The sequence below is a fragment of the Athalia rosae genome, chromosome 2 (genome assembly GCF_917208135.1).
Source record: "Athalia rosae chromosome 2, iyAthRosa1.1, whole genome shotgun sequence".
Classification (NCBI taxonomy): domain Eukaryota; kingdom Metazoa; phylum Arthropoda; class Insecta; order Hymenoptera; family Athaliidae; genus Athalia; species Athalia rosae.
This window is the reverse complement of record NC_064027.1, coordinates 20,593,554-20,615,768: the sequence shown is the minus strand read 5'-3', so window position 1 is coordinate 20,615,768 and position 22,215 is coordinate 20,593,554. Positions and strand designations below refer to the sequence as shown.

At 37.0% G+C, this 22,215-nt stretch overlaps 5 protein-coding genes and 1 long non-coding RNA gene across 8 annotated transcripts; 3 read left to right on the top strand and 3 right to left on the bottom strand.

Annotated features, from left to right (window-relative positions):
- Positions 1–175: 175 nt before the first annotated feature.
- LOC125499973 lies at positions 176–3,231 on the bottom strand. The gene is made up of 2 exons (XR_007277133.1): positions 3,111–3,231; positions 176–720 (listed from the first exon to the last, which is right to left on the bottom strand). It is a non-coding gene; the product is annotated as an uncharacterized LOC125499973 (long non-coding RNA).
- A 101-nt stretch (positions 3,232–3,332) lies between these two features.
- Positions 3,333–13,211, top strand: LOC105689415 (ATP-binding cassette sub-family C member 4-like). Its single transcript, XM_012406407.3, has 18 exons — positions 3,333–3,959; positions 6,096–6,209; positions 6,535–6,669; positions 6,748–6,952; positions 7,051–7,276; positions 7,354–7,510; positions 7,583–7,832; positions 7,921–8,115; positions 8,194–8,480; positions 8,553–8,736; positions 8,813–9,153; positions 9,234–9,495; positions 9,572–9,794; positions 9,871–10,101; positions 10,187–10,417; positions 10,507–10,808; positions 10,886–11,533; positions 11,611–13,211. Exons 1-18 carry the CDS (start codon positions 3,886–3,888, stop codon positions 11,677–11,679), a joined length of 4,134 nt encoding a protein of 1,377 aa, XP_012261830.2. The 5' UTR covers positions 3,333–3,885; the 3' UTR covers positions 11,680–13,211.
- Position 13,212: 1 nt separating this feature from the next.
- On the bottom strand, positions 13,213–14,034 carry LOC105689416 (DNA replication complex GINS protein SLD5). Its single transcript, XM_012406409.3, has one exon. It carries the CDS (start codon positions 14,032–14,034, stop codon positions 13,372–13,374), a length of 663 nt encoding a protein of 220 aa, XP_012261832.1. The 3' UTR covers positions 13,213–13,371.
- A 377-nt stretch (positions 14,035–14,411) lies between these two features.
- LOC105689417 (COMM domain-containing protein 2) lies at positions 14,412–15,566 on the top strand. The gene is made up of 5 exons (XM_012406410.3): positions 14,412–14,554; positions 14,627–14,704; positions 14,799–14,881; positions 14,984–15,157; positions 15,233–15,566. The coding sequence occupies exons 1-5, from the start codon at positions 14,488–14,490 to the stop codon at positions 15,434–15,436; spliced, it is 606 nt and encodes a 201-aa protein (XP_012261833.2). The 5' UTR covers positions 14,412–14,487; the 3' UTR covers positions 15,437–15,566.
- A 298-nt stretch (positions 15,567–15,864) lies between these two features.
- LOC105689353 (rhodopsin-like) lies at positions 15,865–18,338 on the top strand. Of its 3 annotated transcripts, none has more exons than XM_012406270.3 (9): positions 15,865–16,024; positions 16,146–16,360; positions 16,435–16,673; positions 16,733–16,839; positions 16,922–17,028; positions 17,104–17,251; positions 17,316–17,426; positions 17,512–17,678; positions 17,735–18,338. In XM_012406270.3, the coding sequence occupies exons 2-9, from the start codon at positions 16,146–16,148 to the stop codon at positions 17,877–17,879; spliced, it is 1,239 nt and encodes a 412-aa protein (XP_012261693.1). In that variant the 5' UTR covers positions 15,865–16,024; the 3' UTR covers positions 17,880–18,338. The 3 variants fall into 3 exon arrangements, with proteins under 3 accessions (XP_012261693.1, XP_012261692.1, XP_012261691.1); XM_012406269.3 differs by having other exon boundaries at positions 16,125–16,360; XM_012406268.3 differs by having other exon boundaries at positions 15,893–16,024; positions 16,106–16,360.
- A 1,555-nt stretch (positions 18,339–19,893) lies between these two features.
- On the bottom strand, positions 19,894–22,193 carry LOC105689355 (rhodopsin). Its single transcript, NM_001308538.1, is given in 6 exon segments — positions 19,894–20,412; positions 20,494–20,660; positions 20,726–20,984; positions 21,073–21,320; positions 21,537–21,875; positions 22,014–22,193. Coding segments are annotated over 5 exon segments (1,146 nt in total). The 5' UTR covers positions 21,870–21,875; positions 22,014–22,193; the 3' UTR covers positions 19,894–20,273.
- Positions 22,194–22,215: the final 22 nt, after the last annotated feature.

Below are 22,215 nucleotides of genomic sequence, written 5' to 3'. Positions count from 1 at the left end.
ATCGACTGATCGTAAAATGACGGAAAAGTAACGGAGCCGGTAGATATTCAGCTGCAATCACAACTCGGATTGTTTTTTACGAATGATATCGTTTTCGAGGTAAGGTTACCCGTCGACCAGATAAATTTGCCCCTGAAAACTTTGCCGTTACACCGTGAAACGAAAAAAAATTTTCTATCGTTATCGTCGGTATGTTTATATAATAATATACACTTGTTACATTGTGCCGGTGTACACAAAAGTAAAAAAATTTATCTTTCTATTCACGAACTCATTTGCAACAATAATCCGCGTTCCCGAGGCTTTCAAATGATGCTTGAAAAAGATTTTGTCTCTTGTCGTTGCAATGAAAGACGTCGGAATGAAACAGCAGCTCTTCCTTCGGATGACGGTCGGGTCGTGCAAAACATTTTCCAAGTCGCATTGATCAACGCGTGGAGGCAATTTTTAATACTTGGAAAACGCTGTACATGATATTCTCATTTTTTTCATCGATTATTGCGTCACGCAACTAGGTATTTCAAAACTAATACATACTCGTATCATAATTATACATTGTACACAAAATTCTTTGTCCAAAATTGATATTCGTATAGTCTAACCGTAATATTTTACAGATAAGTGAAGCGAGGTGGAAATAAAAATTACAAAGAACAAGGAACGACGATTATGTCCGAATAGAGTACAGGCTGTAGATTATGGTTGTTTTTTGGGGAGAGCCTGCAACAGAAAATATTCGAAACGTTATCTTCGCTCATGCTTGTGTAACTATTGAAAAACTTCATAAAAAAGAAACATACTATACCCAATTTCAATTGAATCGAATGAAGGAAAACAACATCACAAACTATACCAGAATACCATTCTGCAAAGATCACATTTTTCATGGATCATGGTAGTCAATTTTTTCCATCAAAATGGCAGCTGTTTTTCAAGAGGTATATATCGACTACCGATATGTTGTTCAATTACGACTAATTAGTGAAGAAAAAGTAATTAGCAAAGATTGTTCTGGAAAATGAAACAATCAAAATTACCGTTCGTAACGCGCAATTTTGATCTTACAATACGCGATATGCATTTCACAATAACTAATCGATATCATTCCGAGGCAGTATTGTTACAGATAATTGAATCATAGATGTACAATACATGATTGTATCCATTGACGAAATATTACGAACAAGATTAAACGGTGTAGTAAGTATGCTATACTGCTACAATCGCGACAACATTATCACAAATCTCATTCGCTGTGAAAAATGCACCGATGTCGGTTGTGCCTGTAATGAGCATCCCATAGCTCGCTAATTTCCATAATATAGCCGCGGATTGGCTGGAGATACGTGTAAAGCAGTGGCGGATTATCAATTTTTCGAACCCTGAGCAAAATCCATTCGCACTGGAAATTACTCGTATAGTTCAGGGGCTAAAAGATATCTAATAAAATTAAATGATATAGATTTCGCGGAAGATTTTGCATACAAGTTTTTTAGTCCCCAATCATTTTTAGTAATTTCATATCGTGAAGTTGAAGTGCTCGAAATAACCCGTTATTTCGAAAATTTCTGTATCATATTGATTTCTCTCTGAAAAAAAAAACGAACAATTTGAAATCAGCTGGAACTGGCTTTTTCCAGTCCAAATTCCTAGTGATAGTGAGAAGAAATAGCTCGAGACCTGAAGTTTGGCAACAATTTATTCTTTTTTTTTTCGATTTACAGTTCAGCGAAATAGAAATTTGAGTATACCCAAATACATGTATTCCATTAATCGCTCCCTCGTATTCTGAAAATTTGGTTCCAAAGGCGACATCATAAAACACGTGTCTATAAGATTTTGATGAGTTTAAAACAATGAAGCATACCGCTTTCGAGAGAGGCTCGACATTAGTGGAGAAAATATGCGGTACCGACTATATGGTACGCTAATTTTTTAGCCTCCATAATCAAAAACGAGATTGCGACGAATACGCGCGTGTACAGCGAACCATTCGTAGGAATTGATGCCGATGATATCTGCTAATAAACTTGGCAACGTTGGGCTCAACAAATGTCCAGCTATATCTATGGCACTGAATTTGTCTCATGATATACGTAGCTTCAGTCAACGCTGAAATGTGTATTCCATGCTGTGAGCTCTATGAATTTTTGAAACATTGCTACAAAAAGTATCACTCCTACTTGATCTTACGATTGCGATTTTTGCAGGCCTCATTTAGAGGAAATCATCGAACATAGATTAAAAGTAATCCGTAAATCTCGAGCATTGCTCGAAGTCCGCAGACCATAGACATCTAGCAATAAGAGATAAGTCTATGCCGTACTCATCGTGTGAGTGTGAGATGGTCAGGTTGGGTTAGGCACCTCAGCTAACGATTTTGCCGACGTTGATTGAAGAGCCTCACTTCTATGACTTTCAAACGGTATCCGAGCGAAAGAAACGAAATATTCATAATTGTCCTAGGCAAAATTTACTGACTCGACTCAACTCGTGTTAGACATTGGCAAACGGTAGAAATTTTTAATAAAGATGGATGATCACGTATTATTGTTAAGAGAAAACAATTTATAGTAAAAAGTATGCCTAGTTGTAAGTTCTTTAGATTTTCGTAGCGAAATTCGATCGCAGCTCGATCAGTTAATTTTGCCGAACGAGCGAGAAATGAAAATGGAAAACTTCAAGGTCGTCAAAAATGATGAACTCATTGAAACATGTTATACATTTCTCTGATTTTCGGTCAAATTTCGAATAGTGAAACAAAAGAAATATGATAAATCAAATTGATGCAATCATCAATCTAGTGAAGATGGTATGAACATAAAATGGTATGAATATTTTTTTAATTTTCTTGTCTGAAATTACTAAGCCGTTACTCTGCTACTACATCACTCGTGAGCCACTTATTTTCATTGACATACAGCTTGCGATTAATCACTCGTGCGTATTTTTTGTTTTTCATTTCTTTTATTGTTCGCAAAGCGTTGATTACTAGCCCATAACGAGTAATGAATTCGAAGAAAAAAAAATGTTCAAGGTTCAAGGTCTCATAACAACGTTGAACCAGAATACTTCTACCAAACGTTATTGTATTATTAGAATTTTATTACAGTTATCGAAGGGGATGCAGTTGTTTTTCGTGCCCGGCGTTATTCGGTATTTCATTTTTCATAGTTTCAGCTTACAAAGAAGTCAATAGCGGTTCGATTAGCAGCGTTGATGGTACCACATACTGTGGTTCAGTGGACGGAATGTGGAGTCCACCAGGCTCTCCAGTGGAGTTATTATATTATATAATCAGCGGTGTCCCTTATAAATATCTACCGCGCTCTAATATCCCTGTGTACACTCTCGCCATCTACTCTCAACTCTCTTACGAGACAGAAGTAGCGGTCAGAGTACCAGCAGAGGCGCCAAATTGTTTCAGTCGTAGCAAGGCTGCGATACCGTTCGCGTCTGGGTGTGGTTAGTTCGGTGACGGATTCACATTGTACAAAAAAACGGATTTATAGGTGATCCATGGGATTATACCCTTGGCACGAGGAAAAGGAAAAGGATAAAGTCAATCCGCACTGTAATCGGCCTCAAAATCCTGTTATTTCATTTTTCTTTGAATTTTTTTGTCTTCGTGATATTACTTAAAGCATTTTAAATCATAGTCAAATTATAGTTTAAACGAACAATAGTTATAACAGAATTATTTTAAAAGTAATATTTGTAAATTTATTGTTGAAGAAATATTTAAAAAGAATATGTAATTATAAACCAAAAAAAAAACGATAATCGGTGCGAGTTATAAAACCCATGGACTGTGATTGATATCATTGTGAGATTAAAACACAGGATTAATATAATTATTTAACAAATTGATACATATTATACACCATGGACAGTTCGAAGAAGTACGATAATCCACATCCACGGGAAGCAGCTAATCCAATCAGTGTATTATGGTTCTGGTGAGTACATAAATAATTATTTATTCAACAGTGTTAAGAATCAACTCGTTCACTCGTTATCTTCAACTAATTTGGGCAATCTATTGTTTCATGAAGAGGTTGACGTCTCATGCTTTTACAGTTCTTCTGACAATGAGATTGGGATGAAGGGGTCAGTGCCATGAGAGCGTAGACAAAAAATTCCGAAAATCAGTCAAAGTTCATTTTTTGGACAAAAACTATTGGTGTAAACTATCGGAAAAACCACATTCTAACGTGATAATGAAACATTCACTTATACCCTTTCGGCACCAACCCCCTCAAATTCTGTGGTCAAATGCTAAGCCACAAGGTTACAACAAACGACATACTTGTTTCAGGACTTTAGTTTGTTCCATCCATGTTTCGGCTTTGGAAATCATAAAACAAGTTTTTATTTCCTAACACAACGCTAATCCTGTTATGATGTGTTCAAACCAATCATGACAATATAGAATCAATTATTTGCAAACTCGCACCGATTACCCCATAAATTTGCTATTTTCATACTAGAACACCTGATCTAAAAAATTTATATTTATGAAACTCGTGGCTAGTCTGAGATTATTTAATAACATTTCTTCCCACAAGTATAATCATTCTTCTCACTACTCGCCTATTTGTAACACAATTATAAGAATACAGTGGAATGTGGGGATGATTGAATAACCAGATAAATTAGACCACTGAACAAATCTAGACAGGACTACAAATTGATGTAGCTCACATTGAAACACAAACAAACCATGATTCGTCCATCATGATTATCGATCATTGTCCAAATTAGTATCCGTTACTAATTATGCGAGAAAGTAGGTAATGTTTTGATGGCAGAGATATTTAACATCATATCGATAAAGCCTTGATCTATTACCTGCCATCATATCTTTTATACAAAAAACATTGTTTTGCGATAAGACTTGTCACATATGTCAACTGAGACGTCGATGCTAATGCAAAATGTGTCAAGTGCTCAGATGGCCGAGCCATCTACATCTTTTAATTATACACATATCAAGTAGTTTTACAGTACTTGCTAGGCTAATATTATCAAGATTTTATGCTAAGCTACTGAATCGGTTTGTGATTACGAATAATTGATCAGTCAAGTTTTAGTAATGCATCTTTTCCTCTATCTTCTAGCATTGCTATGTGTGCAAAGATTACTTTTCTGGCTACAATAAATCATGAGTCATATTAGTTTAGCTCACACAGGTCAGTTAGGGTCAATCATTTTATATTGCTATTGCTTAGCACATGAAACTTTTCAAGTAGCTTTCATTATTTTGCGTGAAAGAGTCGCAGAGTGAACAATCGTATCATCCAATGAATTGTTCAGGAACTGGATCTAATTTTTTAGAATGTTGTATCATTTTTTACATTTAAAATTATTGAATAAACGTAAATAATATATTCAAGAGGCTGCAATGCGAAATGATGAGTTGTAGCTTGGAGATTCATGGCTAAAATTTTATGATTTAATGGGGTAATAACATGCTTTGTATGTAACCCAAGCATATTGAAAAATTTATCATTTTTCACAGATGAACAATGAACAGTGAACAATGTCCTGAACAATGTCTCATCCATCTAAATTTGTAGATTCTAGACCTATAATACTAGTTTGAATAATCGGAAATCCTTTTTGAAAAGGAAAACTATATTCCTTGATAATCGTTGATATCAGAATTATTTTTATTAATCTCTGTTACTAATTTTGTATTCCTTGCGATCAAGGTACATAATGCAGTGCCATAAAATCTTGACAGAAACCAAGAAATGTTGATAAATGGCTAAATCTAATGTAGTAAACTAACAGAGAATAATAATTGAGCAGATATGTCGAACATATTAGTTTTGTATCATGTTATTCTGTTTAGCAAAAATAGTCAATATCTTTAAAGTTGATTTACCAGGTTGTTGCAATGGTTTCATTTTTAGGAATATGAGCTTAAATCAGACAGAGCCTTCTACCGAATGAATAGAAACAACAGTCATTAGGTGTATCCTATCAAACTATACGAAATATGATTCTGCTCTCAGGAGGGCTCTATGTATTTAAATTTCCTGAGACTTGACAATAATAAAAAGGTTTTCACTCAAAATATTATGTTGCAGTTGGCTGAAACCACTATTTTTTCGGAAGGATAAAAAGAAAAATTTGGAACTCAAAGACCTCTATAACTGCCTTGCTGAGGACAACAGTGAACATCTTGGTGATTTGCTTGGAAAGTAAGAATATCAAAAACATGCCATTTAGTTAGACTGAATAAATTACTGTAGACCTGGTAATGTCGTCCAAATATTATAGTCGTTTTACAACGCTGCGAAATAAGTATAACCATGTTTGGATCGTGAAGCAAAATTATCTTATCTGTCACGACCCTATCATCATCAGTTTTATATTCTTTGTATTCAACAGCGTGCACCATTCTATTGTTTCAGTTGGAAACTGAGCAGTATGCATCCTAATCAATGTTTATATTAACTTTATTATCCTTCATTCCGCCCACAACATCTGTGCACCTTGAGAAAATTGCATAATTCTTTTTCACAGAAATTGGGAAATAGAACTACAAAATGCTAAAAAATCGAACCGAAAACCCAAGTTGTTGACAGCACTTAAAAAGACTTTTCTACGTTCCTATATAATCTATGGGGTATGGCTTTTCTTTATCTGGGTTTTCCTGAGGTGAGTCAGATCTTGGATGAAATCGTTAATGTCGTTGGTGGCATCAATATTACATACATATAATTATACGTTTTTCAGAGTGGCACAAATTTATATGTTGGGTCTTCTCATACGGCATTTTGATGCGAGAGCAGTTTCAACAACACAAGATGCTTACTTATACTGTTCAGCAGTCGCAGGTTTAGGATGGTTAGTTACTGCGTCGATACCTCAGGTGAATTTAGCTCAGCAGAGGTTCGGTATGAAAATTCGTGTAGCCTGCAGTTCTCTCGTGTATAGAAAGGTAAGTGAAATTGATTACAATTACTAGGCGTTAATACGGAAAATAATTGTGTGATGTAAGAATTTCTGTTCAGTAAAGTTTATTTATCATCGTTTCAGATCCTACGATTATCAAAATCTGTGTCAGATCAAACTGCCAGTGGTCAAATTGTGAATTTACTGTCTAACGATGTTTCAAGATTTGAACAGGTCTTTATGTACTTACATTTTGTATGGATTATGCCAATTCAAACTGTTGTCATCACTTATCTTATGTGGCGCAGTGTTCAAATCGCTGCACTAGCTGGTGTAGTTTTGATAACACTTCAAACAATTCCAGTGCAAGGTTTGTTCTCGGATTTGATTTTTCGACTGAAATAAAGTATTTGGAAAACTGATGTGTTAATCTTTTTATGTATTCAGGATATCTCAGTAAATGGACCTCGAAGTTGAGGATGAAAATCGCTTTGCGAACTGATGAAAGAGTCAGATTGATGAGTGAGATAATCAGTGGTGTCCAAGTCATAAAAATGTACGCGTGGGAGAAGCCTTTTGAAAAGCTGGTGTCTCTAGCCAGGGCGTGAGTTTTATAACAGTTTTGTGTTTCTTCGCTATGAAGGTACAATATTCCTTACTTACTAATCTATTACAGCTATGAAATAGAGGCTTTAACTGCAACTTCCTACGTAAGAGGTTTTAATCTCTCATCGATGGTATTTACTGAGCGTACAACTTTGTTTTTCACTGTAATGGCTTGGGTACTTCTTGGAAATAACATAACTGCCGACACAGTATTTTCAATGGCGCAGTACTTCAACATTCTACAATGTATAATGGCCATCTATTATCCTATAGCTGTCTCCCAGGCAGCTGAAGCGCTTGTCTCTGTCAATCGTATCCAGGTAACTTGAAGCCTATTTCCGATTTGTCCTAATCATCAATTACTATTGAAAGTACCACATAGTAATGCCGTTCTAATTTTTTCCTCAGAAATTCTTGTTGCTCGAGGAGAATGTTGTTTCTGTAAAAGCACCTTTAGGTATTGACGAAAAAACTGCGATTCTAGTAAAAAATGTCTCTGCTGCATGGACGGAAAACTCAATCACAAACACGCTCCACCAGATCAACATTCGCCTGAAACCGGGAAGACTCTGTGCTATTGTAGGATCCGTTGGTTCAGGAAAGGTACATTATCAACACATCAATGATTTATAACAGAAATGAATTTGCGACTTTACGCATACTAATTATGAGGATTTTCAGAGTTCTTTTCTACAATTACTCCTCGGAGAATTACCAGTATCTCAAGGGCAATATCATGTTAATGGCACCATTTCTTATGCCAGTCAAGAACCATGGTTGTTCGGTGGTAATGTTCGTCATAACATTTTATTCGGACAATCATACGATAAGACAAAGTACCAGGAGGTCACAACGGCTTGTGCTTTGCTCAAAGATTTTGAGCAATTTCCTTTCGGAGATAAAAGTATAGTTGGTGAAAAGGGCGCATCACTAAGCGGTGGTCAACGAGCCAGAATAAACCTTGCCAGGTAATAAAACAGCACATGTATCTTTCGTAATAATGCTAATTGTGGTTCAAAAAATGATAATTCTGTTCATAGAGCTGTATACAGAGATGCCGATGTATATTTATTGGACGATCCACTGTCCGCAGTTGATACACACGTAGGGAAACAACTGTTTGACAACTGTATCAATGGTTATCTGAAGCATAAAACTAGAATTCTTGTCACTCACCAACTTCAATACCTTAAAGATGCCGACTTGATTGTTGTGCTCCGCAATGTAAGTGCACCAAATACTTTTGATCGAATAATTAAGTACTAGCACTATTTATCCACCGATAATATTTTTTCCAAAGGGTAAAGTGGTGAACCAAGGCACCTTTACAGAGTTGCAAAAAACAGACGTCAACTTCGCAGAAGAATTGAACGAGGAAGAGGCGGAAGCAACTAAAAAAACTAAGGAGAATCCCCCGCTAGAAAGAATGGTTTCTGAAATTTCAACTGTAGGTGACGACGAGAACCCCGAAGATGAACCTAAAGAAACTGAAGAATTGATGGGAAAAGGCAGAGTTTCAAATTCACTCTATTGGACATACTTCAGGGCTGGTGGCTCAATATTCTCAATTTTCATGGTTATGTTTACACTCATCTTGGGACAGCTAGCGAGCAGTGGAACCGACTACTGGCTTGGCTTTTGGTATTTATGTTTAGATTTCTGTGACGTTATTACTTAGCTTTTCAAAATAAGCTTTTAAATAATTAGGTCTTTATTAACAGGACCAAACAAGAGGAGATGAGAGCGGAATCAAGAAGAAATTTAATTCTCTTAAACGAAACTGCTACGACTATCGCATCGGTGGTAGTACAAAAAAGTGCAATTCTCTTAAACGAAACCGCTACGACTATCGCATCGGTCGGCTCTGAACTTTTGAATAACACTACCACGATTGCCGCCGATAATTTATTACCTGTTCTAACAAACAGTACACAAGCATTGTCTGAGTCTCTTCCAACAGCTGACGCTCTCACTGCTAATTTGGTGAGTTGAACGAATTAAGCCTTTTTTGTCAGTATTTCTCGCGTATATACTGAGTTTTAGTTTTATTTGACATTAGACGGAAACGCTATCAACCCCGCAAGAAGCCCCAGTACACTATTATGATAGAGATACGGCTCTATGGATTTACGGAGCGTGCATAACGGGAAGTGTTTTTATAACCATTTTGAGAAGTCTTCTTTTCTACAAATTATGCATGAACGCGAGCAAAAATCTACATGACACGATGTTCTCTAATATTCTCAAAGCACCCATGAGATTTTTCGATACGAATCCCGCTGGTCAGTATTTGGAATTGATCGAAATTGCAGATTGATATATGAAAACGCGAGTTTCTAATTCCAGATTAATTTTCAGGACGAATCCTCAACAGATTCTCAAAGGATATAGGTGCGGTAGATGAACTTTTACCACGTCTGATGATTGAGTCTATCCAAGTCTACCTTGTCATGACCGGTATTTTGACTCAAGTCATCATAATCAATTGGTGGATGATTTTCCCAGTGCTGATTATGGGCTACTTCTATCGGATGTTTACAAATATTTACATGCCAACCGCGAGAGATCTGAAACGTCTAGAGGGAGTATGTAAGTACTCAGAATCCTTGCGAGGCTTGTGTTTCAATTCGGTATATTTCATTCACTAAATAACTCCAATACATTTCGCTCATAGCAAAGAGTCCCGTATTCTCTCACGTAAGCTCCACTCTCAACGGGTTAACAACGATTCGTGCAACCGGTGCTGAAGAAATGGTCCGAAAAGAGTTTGACATACATCAAGACACAAATACCTCTGCATACTTCCTCACTATTGCAGGAACCTTTGCTTTTGGATTCTGGATCGACTTGGTGTCCTTGATCTTTGTGTCATTTGTTGCATTCAGTTTCGTTGTCTTAGATCAAGGTAAGAAGTTAAAATTATAACGCAAGTTGTGTTAGAAATAGTCTTTTGTACATCGCAGATTAAATTTATTGACTTTTATTATTTTAAAGGTGATACCTTTGCTGGTAACGTTGGTTTGGCTCTTTCCCAAGTAATGATTCTATGTGGAATGCTGCAGCATGGTATGCGTCAGCTGTCTGAAATTATCACGCAAATGACGAGTGTAGAACGTGTTGTACAGTTTACAAAACTCGAGAAAGAAGGACCTTTTGAAAGTTTACCCGGAAAGAAACCTCCGGCAACATGGCCGAGTAAAGGACAAATTCAATTTAATCAAGCTTACCTCCGATACGCTGAAGAAGAACCTCCGGTCCTCAAGGATTTGAATATTTTGATCAAACCTGGAATGAAGGTACCAACCATCGATGCACGCCAAAAATATTTCTACTGCAAATCCGAATATGAAAATAAAACTGATTTCGATTCTAGGTTGGAATTGTTGGACGTACCGGTGCTGGGAAGTCTTCATTAATTTCAGCTGTCTTCAATCTTGCAAAAATTGAAGGAGAAATATTAGTCGATGATATTGACATCAAAAAAGTTGGGCTGCACGATCTGCGAACAAAAATCTCAATTATTCCCCAAGTCCCAGTTTTATTCTCAGCTAGTGTTCGCGACAATCTCGATCCCTTCCAGAAATTCGATGACGCTAAGTTGTGGCTTGCCCTCGATCGAGTGGAACTGAAGGACTCTATTCAGTCCTTGGATCACATGGTCAATGAAGGTGGAAGCAATTTCAGTGCCGGTCAACGGCAACTCGTCTGTTTGGCTCGAGCAATTTTGCGTAACAACAAAATTCTCGTACTGGATGAAGCTACGGCAAACGTCGATCCGTCAACTGATTCTTTGATACAAAACACAATTAGAAAAGAATTCGCCAATTGCACCGTCTTAACCATAGCTCATAGGCTAAACACAATTATGGACAGCGACAGAGTTCTCGTCATGGATCACGGCGAGGTGGTAGAATTTGATCATCCTCATCTACTGCTGCAAGATGAGAATGGACACTTTTCAAGCATGTTAGCAAAGACGGGGAAAAGTATGGCTGAGCAGCTGAAAAAAATTGCCAAGGAGGTGAGTAATATTTAATCAGGCCAAATATTCTATTCTGGATTCTAGAAAATGATAACATTTATTTAATACTATTTCAGGCATACGACAGTATTACACCTGAATATGTTCCGACACACGCATCTAATGGCAACGTAAAAGAGAAATGAAGTTGTCTCGATTAGGTTAAAAAAAAAAAGCTGGCTGATGAGAGGAGTAATCAGAATTGACAATTTCGGCCTAAGCCTCGAAGCTGAGTAGCATTTTTTGTCGGTCTCTTAGCCGTTGATGTGTTTCAGATCATGTAATTTCTAATATCATTTAATCATTCATTGCAATTATCCATGTGTGAGGAATAATTTGAAAGTCTCCACTGGTTTTTCCATTTGTCATTCTTAGACTCGGTTTTATAAAACTGGAATAATTTCACCCGTACACTACCCATAGCCTTGTTTCACTACACACCCCAAAGTGCCTTACAAGGGCAAAAAGTACTTAGTAAAATTGTAAGGCTACAAAATGTACTTCATATGGTTATTTACGTAGCTAGACACTTTTTTGATTTAAACTATTTTTAAAAAGTATTTCTCACATAAAGAATTTTTGTCAAAGTACATAACTATATTATCATTCACAAACGCAGTACTTACAAATTATATGTAATCATTAGTTATAATTTTACTGGCTGCAGGGCACAAAATATGTTAATTATTGCAAAGATTTATTTTATGTTATATTGGGTTTTTCTTTTTCAAGAACACGGTATGCATAAAAAGTGAATTCACCTCATCGTATTTATCGTATCATGTACTTTATTTGAAATTTTCTCGGAATTCAAGTATATTTTTCGTGACCATTGCTAAATCCGGAGTCGTAATGTGACTCCGGCCGTCCAAAGATCGAATCAGATCAGAATAACTCTGTTTACTTAGCTAACTAGTTCATTTGGCATGCTAGGATTAGAGCGGGAGATGATTTTATATAATTTAAATTCACCTTGATGTGCCTGAGTGGGTTGAAATCTAACTTATAATTGCTAAGAATTTCTAAAAGACAATATTGTGTGCCTACCATATTTATGATACATACTATTATGATGTGATAATAGTTGCAATGAAAGTATTTAGCTACATATTTCTCTAACAGCTAACTCAACGATAATTACCTCTGAACATGTTACTATTTTTGTGACACTGTCTAAAATATTTTCAGTTTTTTCTGAATAGATTTCATTTATCAATTCTTTTGATCCAAGTAAATCATTTACCTGTAACTTTCACGACCAGTTGTTTCTATTTTTGCTTCTCGACGGTAAATTCATAGATTATTTTACATTTCGATTATATTCTATATTCATGACCTAGGTGTATCATATACTTGATTAATGTCGATCGCCCGTTATAGTTATACATGATATGTTAAAGTGAGTGGGTTACCGTAAGTTCATTTAATTTAAGAATCTATTTTGGTGTAATCAGTGCCCGTTACTGAATGCTTTAAATTTTAGAAAAATACAAATGTCACATTGATCGTTGGGTACTGACAAAGCCAAAGAGTATGCGTACATAAACTTGTACTTATTTATACCTAGAACTATGAATCATATGCATATTTTAATATTCTTTGCGATTACTTATCTGATATACTCTTGTACACATGTATGTATCTGAATATAATTTTGGAGAAGAAAAACACCAGAAAACTAGTGTATTACTTTTGTTATGTATTTTATATTTACCTAGAACACAAATATCATGAAAAAATCATATGGTTTGTAAATCCTTGGAATATATTTAACTAATGAGCCTGACAAATGTTGAAACAACATACAATTTATACAAAGATTTCTACCATTGGAAATATCATATCAAGCGTACAGCCCCTTCTTTCAATAAACTAGCAATTGGTTGGTATGGAAGTATATGTTGTGTACCGGCGTCAAGGTCAATTATCTCGTTTGTTCCAGGGAGGGCGATACCTTTAACGTCTCTATTTACTCTAAGGAATACATGGGCTAATAAGTTCGGTTTCAGCATCAATTGTTTAGTATCAAAGGCTTGGAATTGTCTAGGCATGTATTGAAGCGCAATGGATGTGAATAGTGTCTCGATATTAGCAACGTATTCCTTAGCAAACTTCAGTTCACCTGGTGTCAAGTATCCTTCATCTGGAGGCCGCTTTGCTTCGTCTGACAAAATGCTTATCGCAAACTGTTCAATCTTTTCTAACCTAGTCCTGAGGTAGCTTGCGATGACAAATCTTATCCGGTCTATTTCCATCTTGTGCACAGTGAATCTTAAGTCGGTCTTTTTTAACTTCTGCATGTTATCTTCCATGTGAGATATTTGCTGTAACATGCAATCAACAAAGTCGGATTGGTGTGGAAGGATCTCTGGAGCAAACTTTTCGTTCAACCAAGCATTTTCTATTTCCTGTAGTACTCGTGCAGCGGTTATTCCTTCACCATCGCTAGAATCGGATAGATCGGCTGTACTTTGCGGTTCTGGCCGTGCTTCTGACTCCATTTTTTAAAAATGTTTCAACGAATCACCTCCATATAATCACCCAACAAAGTTTTTGAACTTTTGACAGACATTTCACGCAGTGGTTCACGCAGCTGTAGACTTGGGAACGATAAGATTGATACAACCAATCAGAAACTTTCTAGTACGTCCGGTTAAATGGCTAAAGTGAATGTAAATATTATTTAATTCACGCTTAATTGTTAAAAAATTCGTGCATGCTTGAAACGTCACCCGCAAGCATTATACCCAACGGGTTTAGTGATAGTACCCTTAAGTTTAAAAAACCTAAGAAAAAACAACGTGTATTCAAATGTTGTGAAAAATTCACATTCAACAAAATCCACATAAAAAGAATACGATGTCCATTATAATAATATAAAAGAAAGACACTCGTGATTGAGCCGGATACTCATATTTAATGGTCATCGATTCATTGATTGTGCAGGGTTAAATATGCTTCTGTCTTTAAGAGCTGACCACAAGAAACATATTTTGTTTCTTGTAGAACAATCAGCAAATGGTAACGTTCAACATCATTCGTTTTTTGGCACAATATTCCTCAGTAGCGAGTTATAACAATTTTCCTCTTTAGTTGTACAGGATTTCTGCAAGTTGGCTTTAGACTATCTACAGGATGGACCAAATATAAAATTGTATAACATAGCTGCTCGTAAGTTATTCAATGATCTTGTTCAGTGCCTTTAAGCCTAGTCAAATTTACACTTCTCAATCATATTGATTTCTATCTCAATTTGCTTTTACAGAAAAGCTAGAGGCTGAACCAGAGATTATTAGAAATGCTGTCGAAGGTCTTGTCAATTTGTTATTGGAAAGTTGTAAATGTAAGGTAAGTGTTTGACGACAACCTTGGATATCAAAATTTTCGGTGGTGATTTTAGGAACAGTCTCACTAGTAATATAATTGATAAAATTTTGTCGTGATCCACAGTTGAGCATCAGTGACTTTCGTGACTCTGTAATTGCGCTTGGTTTTTCCGGAGAAAATGAAACTTTGCTCACAAAATTGTATGCAACTAATCAGTCTGAAATAGCTAAAGTGCTTCCAAACATTGGGGTGAAATTAACAGCATATAAAAGTATGGATTGGAGATTCGAAACACAGGTAGTGTGTCTAATAATTCACTGCTAGTTTTTTCAACTTACTTGCAAGACTGATATTTTGTTTTCGCATTTTCAGATCGCTTCTAGATCATTGTTAAACCAAGCAACTCCTTTAATCACTTTGGACTTCCACCTACAAAACAATGATTCTGATAAAGTAGACCATGTATATCTTCAAACTGACCCAAACAATTTATTGCACATCACCAAAGAACTAGAACAGGCACTCCAAGATGGACGGAGTCAACATCTACGTAAGATGGAAAAGAATATGAAATAAATTGATCATATATTATTCGACTATCAAATGAGCTGTGTTATTGATCTCCAATCAACATCCTTAACAAACATAATTTCCAGTAAATCATGTGAAAATAAATCAATAAAAATTTGAAGTATCCTTGCTGATATGTATGCTACAGTAATGAATGCTCTCCCTATGTATGTGCTCTGAATACCTTCTCCCATCTTGATTCATCAAAAACAATTGGATTAAGACGATTGCATGACAATTCGAAATGTGGCAGCTGTCACTATCAATGAGTCTATTTTTATGTTACCTGTCTTGAGAAGCCACTTCAGAGAGCTTATACTTTCCGTTGCACTCGTTTCTATAATATGGTTCGTTGAATCATTGGAACCTCTAACGTAGACTCTACAACGATACATTTGAATATTTTATTGCAAAGAGTCTTCTTGATTAGACTATATAAAGAGACATTTGAAGTTAGTCTCTGCAATGGCTAAGGTTTAGTAAATTTCATGTATTAGTTATCATCAATGATTCACGCACTGTCAATTATATTCTCCAGATATAAGGAAAAATATATTTTCCATTTGATTCTCACATAGTACCTGACGCTTAGTAGTAAGTATCCATCAAGTCTGGAAAACAGTATTGTTGCAAATATCTTAGTTATCTCTAAAAATTACACCGGGTATTCTCCAGGACTATAATTGATTTGCAGGACATGTGTATTTGCCCTCAGATGGAGACAGTCTTAGAGTCTAGTTCCCAACATATCGTGCATTCCATCTCGATGAATCATGTACAAAACATGACCAATTTCGATCCTGGCAGAGCAATTGTGGAGACCTTATCTACCATTGGGCCTCAAGTCGCACGACAATGGATGCGATACAATAACCAAACTGTAGCTGACAAAGTTCCAGCTGAAATGCTTCACTTGATTGATCCACACTGGTAACAATAACTGGTGCACAGGTACAACACTGGACAGTATTCAGAGCTCTTGACTGATTTGATTTCGTATTCAGGTACCACTTTCCACCTATGAATCCGTTGTGGCATAAGATACTAGGTCTTGTAATGATCGTTCTGGGCATAATGGGGTGGTGTGGCAATGGTGTTGTGGTCTACGTGTTCTTGTTAACTCCGTCTTTGAGGACGCCAAGTAATCTTCTCGTTGTCAATCTTGCTTTCTCCGACTTCCTTATGATGATGATAATGTCTCCACCCATGGTTATCAATTGTTATTTTGAGACATGGGTTCTCGGTAAGATATTCAAGTATTGTTAGTAGTATCCATCCAAAAAATCATGATAATATTCGCAGGAACTCTGATGTGTGATGTTTACGCTATGGTTGGATCGCTTTGCGGATGTGCATCCATTTGGACTATGACTGCAATTGCCCTGGATCGGTATAACGTCATTGTTAAGGTAGAACTCTAATGCTCGTATGGCACTTCTACAATAGCTCCATGAATTTATAGCGTGAAATAAAACACTTATATCTCTGCAGGGAATGTCTGGCACGCCATTCACTATCAAAAAAGCAATTCTTGAGATTTTGCTAATTTGGCTGTTTGGATTTGTCTGGAGCATTTTACCTATGGTCGGATGGAACAGGTAACAGGGTTCAATTCGCTTGATTTTAAAATATAACAAAATTTCGATAACCCTCTTATATTCTTATTTATCAAGGTATGTCCCAGAAGGTAACATGACTTCTTGTGGAACGGATTATCTGACCAAGGAATGGTTGGCCAAGTCTTATATCCTTGTTTATTCTGTCTTTGTTTATTACATCCCTCTCTTCACAATAATTTACAGCTATTATCATATCGTGTCGGTAAGTTGTATCAGAATATTTCTAAATATAGTTCCAATTTATTATAAGCTTGTTTCATTCACAGACAGTCGCCGCACATGAGAAGGCCATGCGAGATCAGGCTAAAAAAATGAACGTTGCCTCTCTGAGGTCTGGTGACAATCAGGCAGCCAGTGCTGAAGCAAAACTTGCTAAAGTAACACTGAAATTTGAATCTCCATATAAATCAGATATCAAAAATTTACCATGATATCCTTGAAATGATATTTTTCCCCTCGTAGGTTGCACTAACCACCATATCCCTGTGGTTTATGGCTTGGACTCCTTATTTAGTCATCAACTACATGGGCGTTTTTAATGCTCCCAATATAACTCCACTTTTTACTATTTGGGGGTCGCTTTTTGCCAAAGCAAACGCTATCTACAATCCAATTGTTTATGGCATCAGGTAAAAAGTGAAGAAGTTGATTTCCGGTTGCATTTATGGACTCTTTTTGTTTTCAGCCATCCAAAGTACAGAGCAGCACTTAAAGAGAAGTTGCCATTTTTGGTTTGTGGATCAACAGAACAGCCAGCCTCCAATGCTCCAGCACCACCTCCAGCAAACACTGATGCAGCATCTACAAATACAGCGGATGCCAAAGCTTGAGAAGCAGGGACCACTAAAAGAATTGAGACCCTTTCTTCAGGGTCTTTAACACATTACATTGCAACGACTTTCAAATTTAGGACGAGATCTATGCTTAATAAGATGGCTCTTATTTTCCCTTATCCTGTGCAACATTTTGTCGATGTAGAAGCGATATATTTCGCTTATAGAATACCGTGAGTAATTGTCAAGACCACTTATTACAGCGTTGATAAGTACAGGTAGTTGACAATCGTACGGGGTGTATTGAAAAGTATCATTTGGATGAAAATTCAATTACACGGTAGAAAACACGACTTCTTCATGAAGATACTCTGCCAAAGGGAAGAAGGTAAGTTACATGCAATAGTAAATCTGTCAAAATTGTCTTTCGACCTTTGTACTCCTTTGTTGACCAAAATGGCGGCCTAATTTATGTCTTTATATGAACTCATGTAATAAACCATCCTGAGCATATAATGCATGGTCATTAAATCTCTCATATGTTGTGAATAAAAGCTATAGAACTCTCGGCTACTAGTTCAAATAATCGAGGTAGCTAGATGACGATAAATCTCATAGTTATTTCAAAATCCAGTTATCAGTAGGGCCACAGGCTTTACCTGTTTGGGAAAAGTTATCTAGATGTTAGAATGAACCAAGGAGAAAGACGTGTGGTATCGTAGGACGGTCGACAGAAGCGAAGCTTCTTATGCTGAGAATCTAAAATCCAATTATCAATTACATAATATAATTTAATTTGGTAAATGTTTGAAAGTGCGGTCCACCTTATTTCTAGCCATAAGAAATCAAAGACTTTACATTTTTCAATTTTTTTTTCTCCAAATTAGGTAGGCATTTTCACAGCGAATTATTACAAAAAAAATCTAGAATTTTGAAAATTAGGTGTTCAAAATAGCTTTGGCGATTTTTAAATAACAGAAAGTCGTATCATTAATGTTTTTGCTAGAAATTGTTATGTTCTCATCTTTTCAAAGTTAGACGATATTTTTCATCTCACCATGGAGTAATATAAAAAACATTAGTCAAATGAAAATTCTCGAATTTGTGAGCCGAGTCTGCGCTATTTTTGGCTACAAAATCATTTTTTCATTTTTTTTACAGAATAAGGCAACAAGTTATGTTTTAAAATAAGAAATATATGTGATGGCAAATAAAAAAGAAATAGAATAGAAAATCTAACTATTGTTTATAAGCGAAAAATGATTGTCATTGGCCTACAAATCTTCAGTCAACGATTGGTCGTAGTGTTTTTGAGAAATTTTTTAAAACAATTGATCACGTTTAGAGGTTTTAAAAATTCATAACTCATTAATGGCTGAAAAAAAAAAATGAAAAGATTTAAAGAAATGTTTTGAACCAAGAACTATGGTATAAAAAATCACTGTTTTTGGTTCATCGGAATGACGTGGAATACTTCATACTTGTACTTCTGATGAGTATAAGTTAGGTCCAATTAGTTGTTATACATACCAGTGGTTACCGGTTGCGTAATGAAGCTCTGCTTCAAAAAATGAGACAATTTTGATTTGCATGCAGGGTTTATTCAAACTTAAAAAATATAAGGTGTACATGACTTCATCTTTACCATTTAGAATGCACCATTTAATATCAAATGAAGGTCAAACATACCCTCATTGACGATTAAGCTGACGATTAGCAGCCATTGAGATGGATTATTTATAATGATCTTGAAAATATTGGTGCCGAAAGTTAAGCCAAGTCCAATTCCAAAAATTAGCTGTGACAACGTGCAAGCAGTGAAGTAATGATTTAAAAATCGATATCAACTTATCATTCGATCGCAATAAAAACCATCTCGAATCGTGGTGCAATTCGAGAGCAAAGATCTGTGATAATTTGTATCAAAATTTAACATCATTACATTCTCAGGCTCAGCATAGTGTCACATATTAACCAACGAACACAATCATCGAGAGTAAAAAATTTAAATTCCGTGTCATGATAATTTTTCCTTTTTCCTTTCTTCGGTTTCTTTTTTTTTTTTTTTTGTTATTACTTAATTTGCCTGCCCGCGTCTTTATCTCTCCCCCTCCCACCTTTTTTAGTAGATTCGAAAATTATTGCGGCTGTCTATCATCAAGGGATCAATATCAGTGACCTCGGTAGATCTCCCTGCAACAAGATGGTAAATTTTCTCAGCTATTTGCAACGGTGTGTTCTTCTTTTTGTCACTTCCGGTTCTTTTGCTCCGAAATATATTGCAACTACGGTTTTAAAAGAAGTATGTATAAAAAATATCTCGCTACTATAAAACGTTTTCATTTAGTTCTTAAATTTGAAAAAATTTTGTTTTTTCTTTCTCGAATATTGCAAAACAATAAATCACACGTTGCAAATAGCAGTTCCTTCGTCGTTAGGTAATGATGGATTTTATGCGGCTGGTTTTTCGTTGTCGGTGAGAGTTGTGACGCCGGATACCGTGGACGTGGCATCGCCATGTCCGGGTTCTGCTCCACCGCAAGCCAGAGATGGGAACTTCTGGAAGAGTGCTGCCCGGTATTTAGGGTGGCTAAAAATGCGATAACAGAAAAAAATGCATCATTGAATACTTGCGAATGCAAACGATTCAAGTGTAAAGAATGATCGTCACCTGATACCGTAGACGATCGGATTGTAGACAGCGTTGGCCTTGGCAAAGAGAGAACCCCAGATCGTGAAAAGAGGGGTGATTTTAGCGGTTTCGAAAACTCCGGCATAATTGATTACCAGATATGGCGTCCACGCCATGAACCACAAGGAGATGGTCATTAGAGCGATCTGTAAACGAGACGACGAGAAATGAAATTCGAATTCTAATTGTCATCCCAATTTGAAATTGTTACCTTTGCCAGTTTGCATTCGGCGCTGGTGTTCGCGTTGTCGGACGACCTCAAGGAAGCGACGTTCATTTTTTTCGCCTGCTCTCGCATCGACTTTTCGTGAGCAGATACGGCCTGGATGATGAAGAAGTAGCTGTAGATGATCAGGAAGAGCGGCATGTAGTAAACGAAGAAACTGTACACCACGATGTAGGACCTCGATACCCAATCCTTGGTTAGATAATCTGTTCCGCAAGCGGTCATGTTGCCTTCGGGAACGTATCTGAATCAGTGACAGTTCCGGATTAGGATATTGCGCATTTGAAAATCGATGCGTTTAACGATCATCTTCTGAGGTGTATATTTCTTGCCTGTTCCAGCCGAGCATCGGGGCAACCGTCCATATGCCGGCGAACAACCATATTCCGAGAATTCGGAGGAGCGCGCCCTTGATATTCATTGGTTTCGCTGCCAAACCCTTTACAATAACATTGTACCTGTCGAAGGCAATTGCCGTCATGGTCCAGATAGAACCACATCCGAACAGGGAACCAAGCATCGCGTACACCTCGCACATCAGAGGTCCGAACACCCAAGTTTCGTAGTAGCAGTTGATCACCTGAAGTCACGATTTCCATCAAAACGGGAACACGAGAGAATTATCGTTGGAAGTTACAATTCGGAGAAAACGTTAACACCCTTAGCAAGCGATTATAGCATTAAAATTTTGGCGCTAGAGCGTTCACTGTAGAACAAATTTCGAGCCTTTGCCAAGTTTCTTTCAGAGTTGTACTTGGACCGTTAAAACAGTGATCAATAGGAATTGAGATCTCACCATAGGTGGAGACATGGTGAACATCATGAGGAAGTCGGAGAACGCCAAATTAACGACCAGCAGGTTGCTCGGCGTTCGTAGCGACTTGGTAGAGCAGAAAATGTAAACGACCATTCCATTTCCGACGACTGAAACGAAGCCAAGGACCGCGATTACGAATCCCAAGATGCCGTGCCACAGGGGGTTCATAGGGGGGAATTGGTACCAGTGCGAATCGACCAGGTAGAGCATTTCCGCTGGTACCTTGTCGACAACCGTTTGGTTGCCAAAACCACCAGCCTGGGCCGACCACGAATTATAGGCCGCAAAACTCGGTCCCGACATCATGGACATACTGGACTGTAAAACAAAACGATTATCCCTTGGTCGCGAAAGGTGAAATTGATGAAAGATTTACATTTTTATAGACAAAGATGATCATGTCTTGTTCCAAAGTTTGCGGTCGACGGAGCGTCCGATTTTATGATAATAGTTTACCTTTGGTTACTTGGAGAAAATCGTTAAACACGAACTATTCCAAGTAGGTATTGTTGAGCCTATTTGCGTTGGTATGTCTCCGATCGAGTGAGCGTGGGCGGCCGCAGGTTGAAAATTTAGCAAAAAAAGGAACAAGGAAAGGTCTACCGGAGCGTGTTCGTCCACTGCTGGATGCGGCTCGAGGTTTCTTCCTCAGGAGCCC

Coding starts and splice junctions, on each gene's coding strand:
- LOC105689415 (XM_012406407.3), top strand. CDS start 3,886: ATGGACAGTTCGAAGAAGTACGATAATCCACATCCACGGGAAGCAGCT. Junction 6,210..6,534: donor CTTGGTGATTTGCTTGGAAA/GTAAGAATATCA, acceptor TCTTTTTCACAG/AAATTGGGAAATAGAACTAC. Junction 9,496..9,571: donor ACGCTCTCACTGCTAATTTG/GTGAGTTGAACG, acceptor ATTTGACATTAG/ACGGAAACGCTATCAACCCC.
- LOC105689416 (XM_012406409.3), bottom strand. CDS start 14,034: ATGGAGTCAGAAGCACGGCCAGAACCGCAAAGTACAGCCGATCTATCC.
- LOC105689417 (XM_012406410.3), top strand. CDS start 14,488: ATGCTTCTGTCTTTAAGAGCTGACCACAAGAAACATATTTTGTTTCTT. Junction 14,555..14,626: donor TGTAGAACAATCAGCAAATG/GTAACGTTCAAC, acceptor TTTCCTCTTTAG/TTGTACAGGATTTCTGCAAG. Junction 14,882..14,983: donor TGGAAAGTTGTAAATGTAAG/GTAAGTGTTTGA, acceptor CGTGATCCACAG/TTGAGCATCAGTGACTTTCG.
- LOC105689353 (XM_012406269.3), top strand. CDS start 16,128: ATGTGTATTTGCCCTCAGATGGAGACAGTCTTAGAGTCTAGTTCCCAA. Junction 16,674..16,732: donor TTTTGAGACATGGGTTCTCG/GTAAGATATTCA, acceptor TAATATTCGCAG/GAACTCTGATGTGTGATGTT. Junction 16,840..16,921: donor GGTATAACGTCATTGTTAAG/GTAGAACTCTAA, acceptor ATATCTCTGCAG/GGAATGTCTGGCACGCCATT.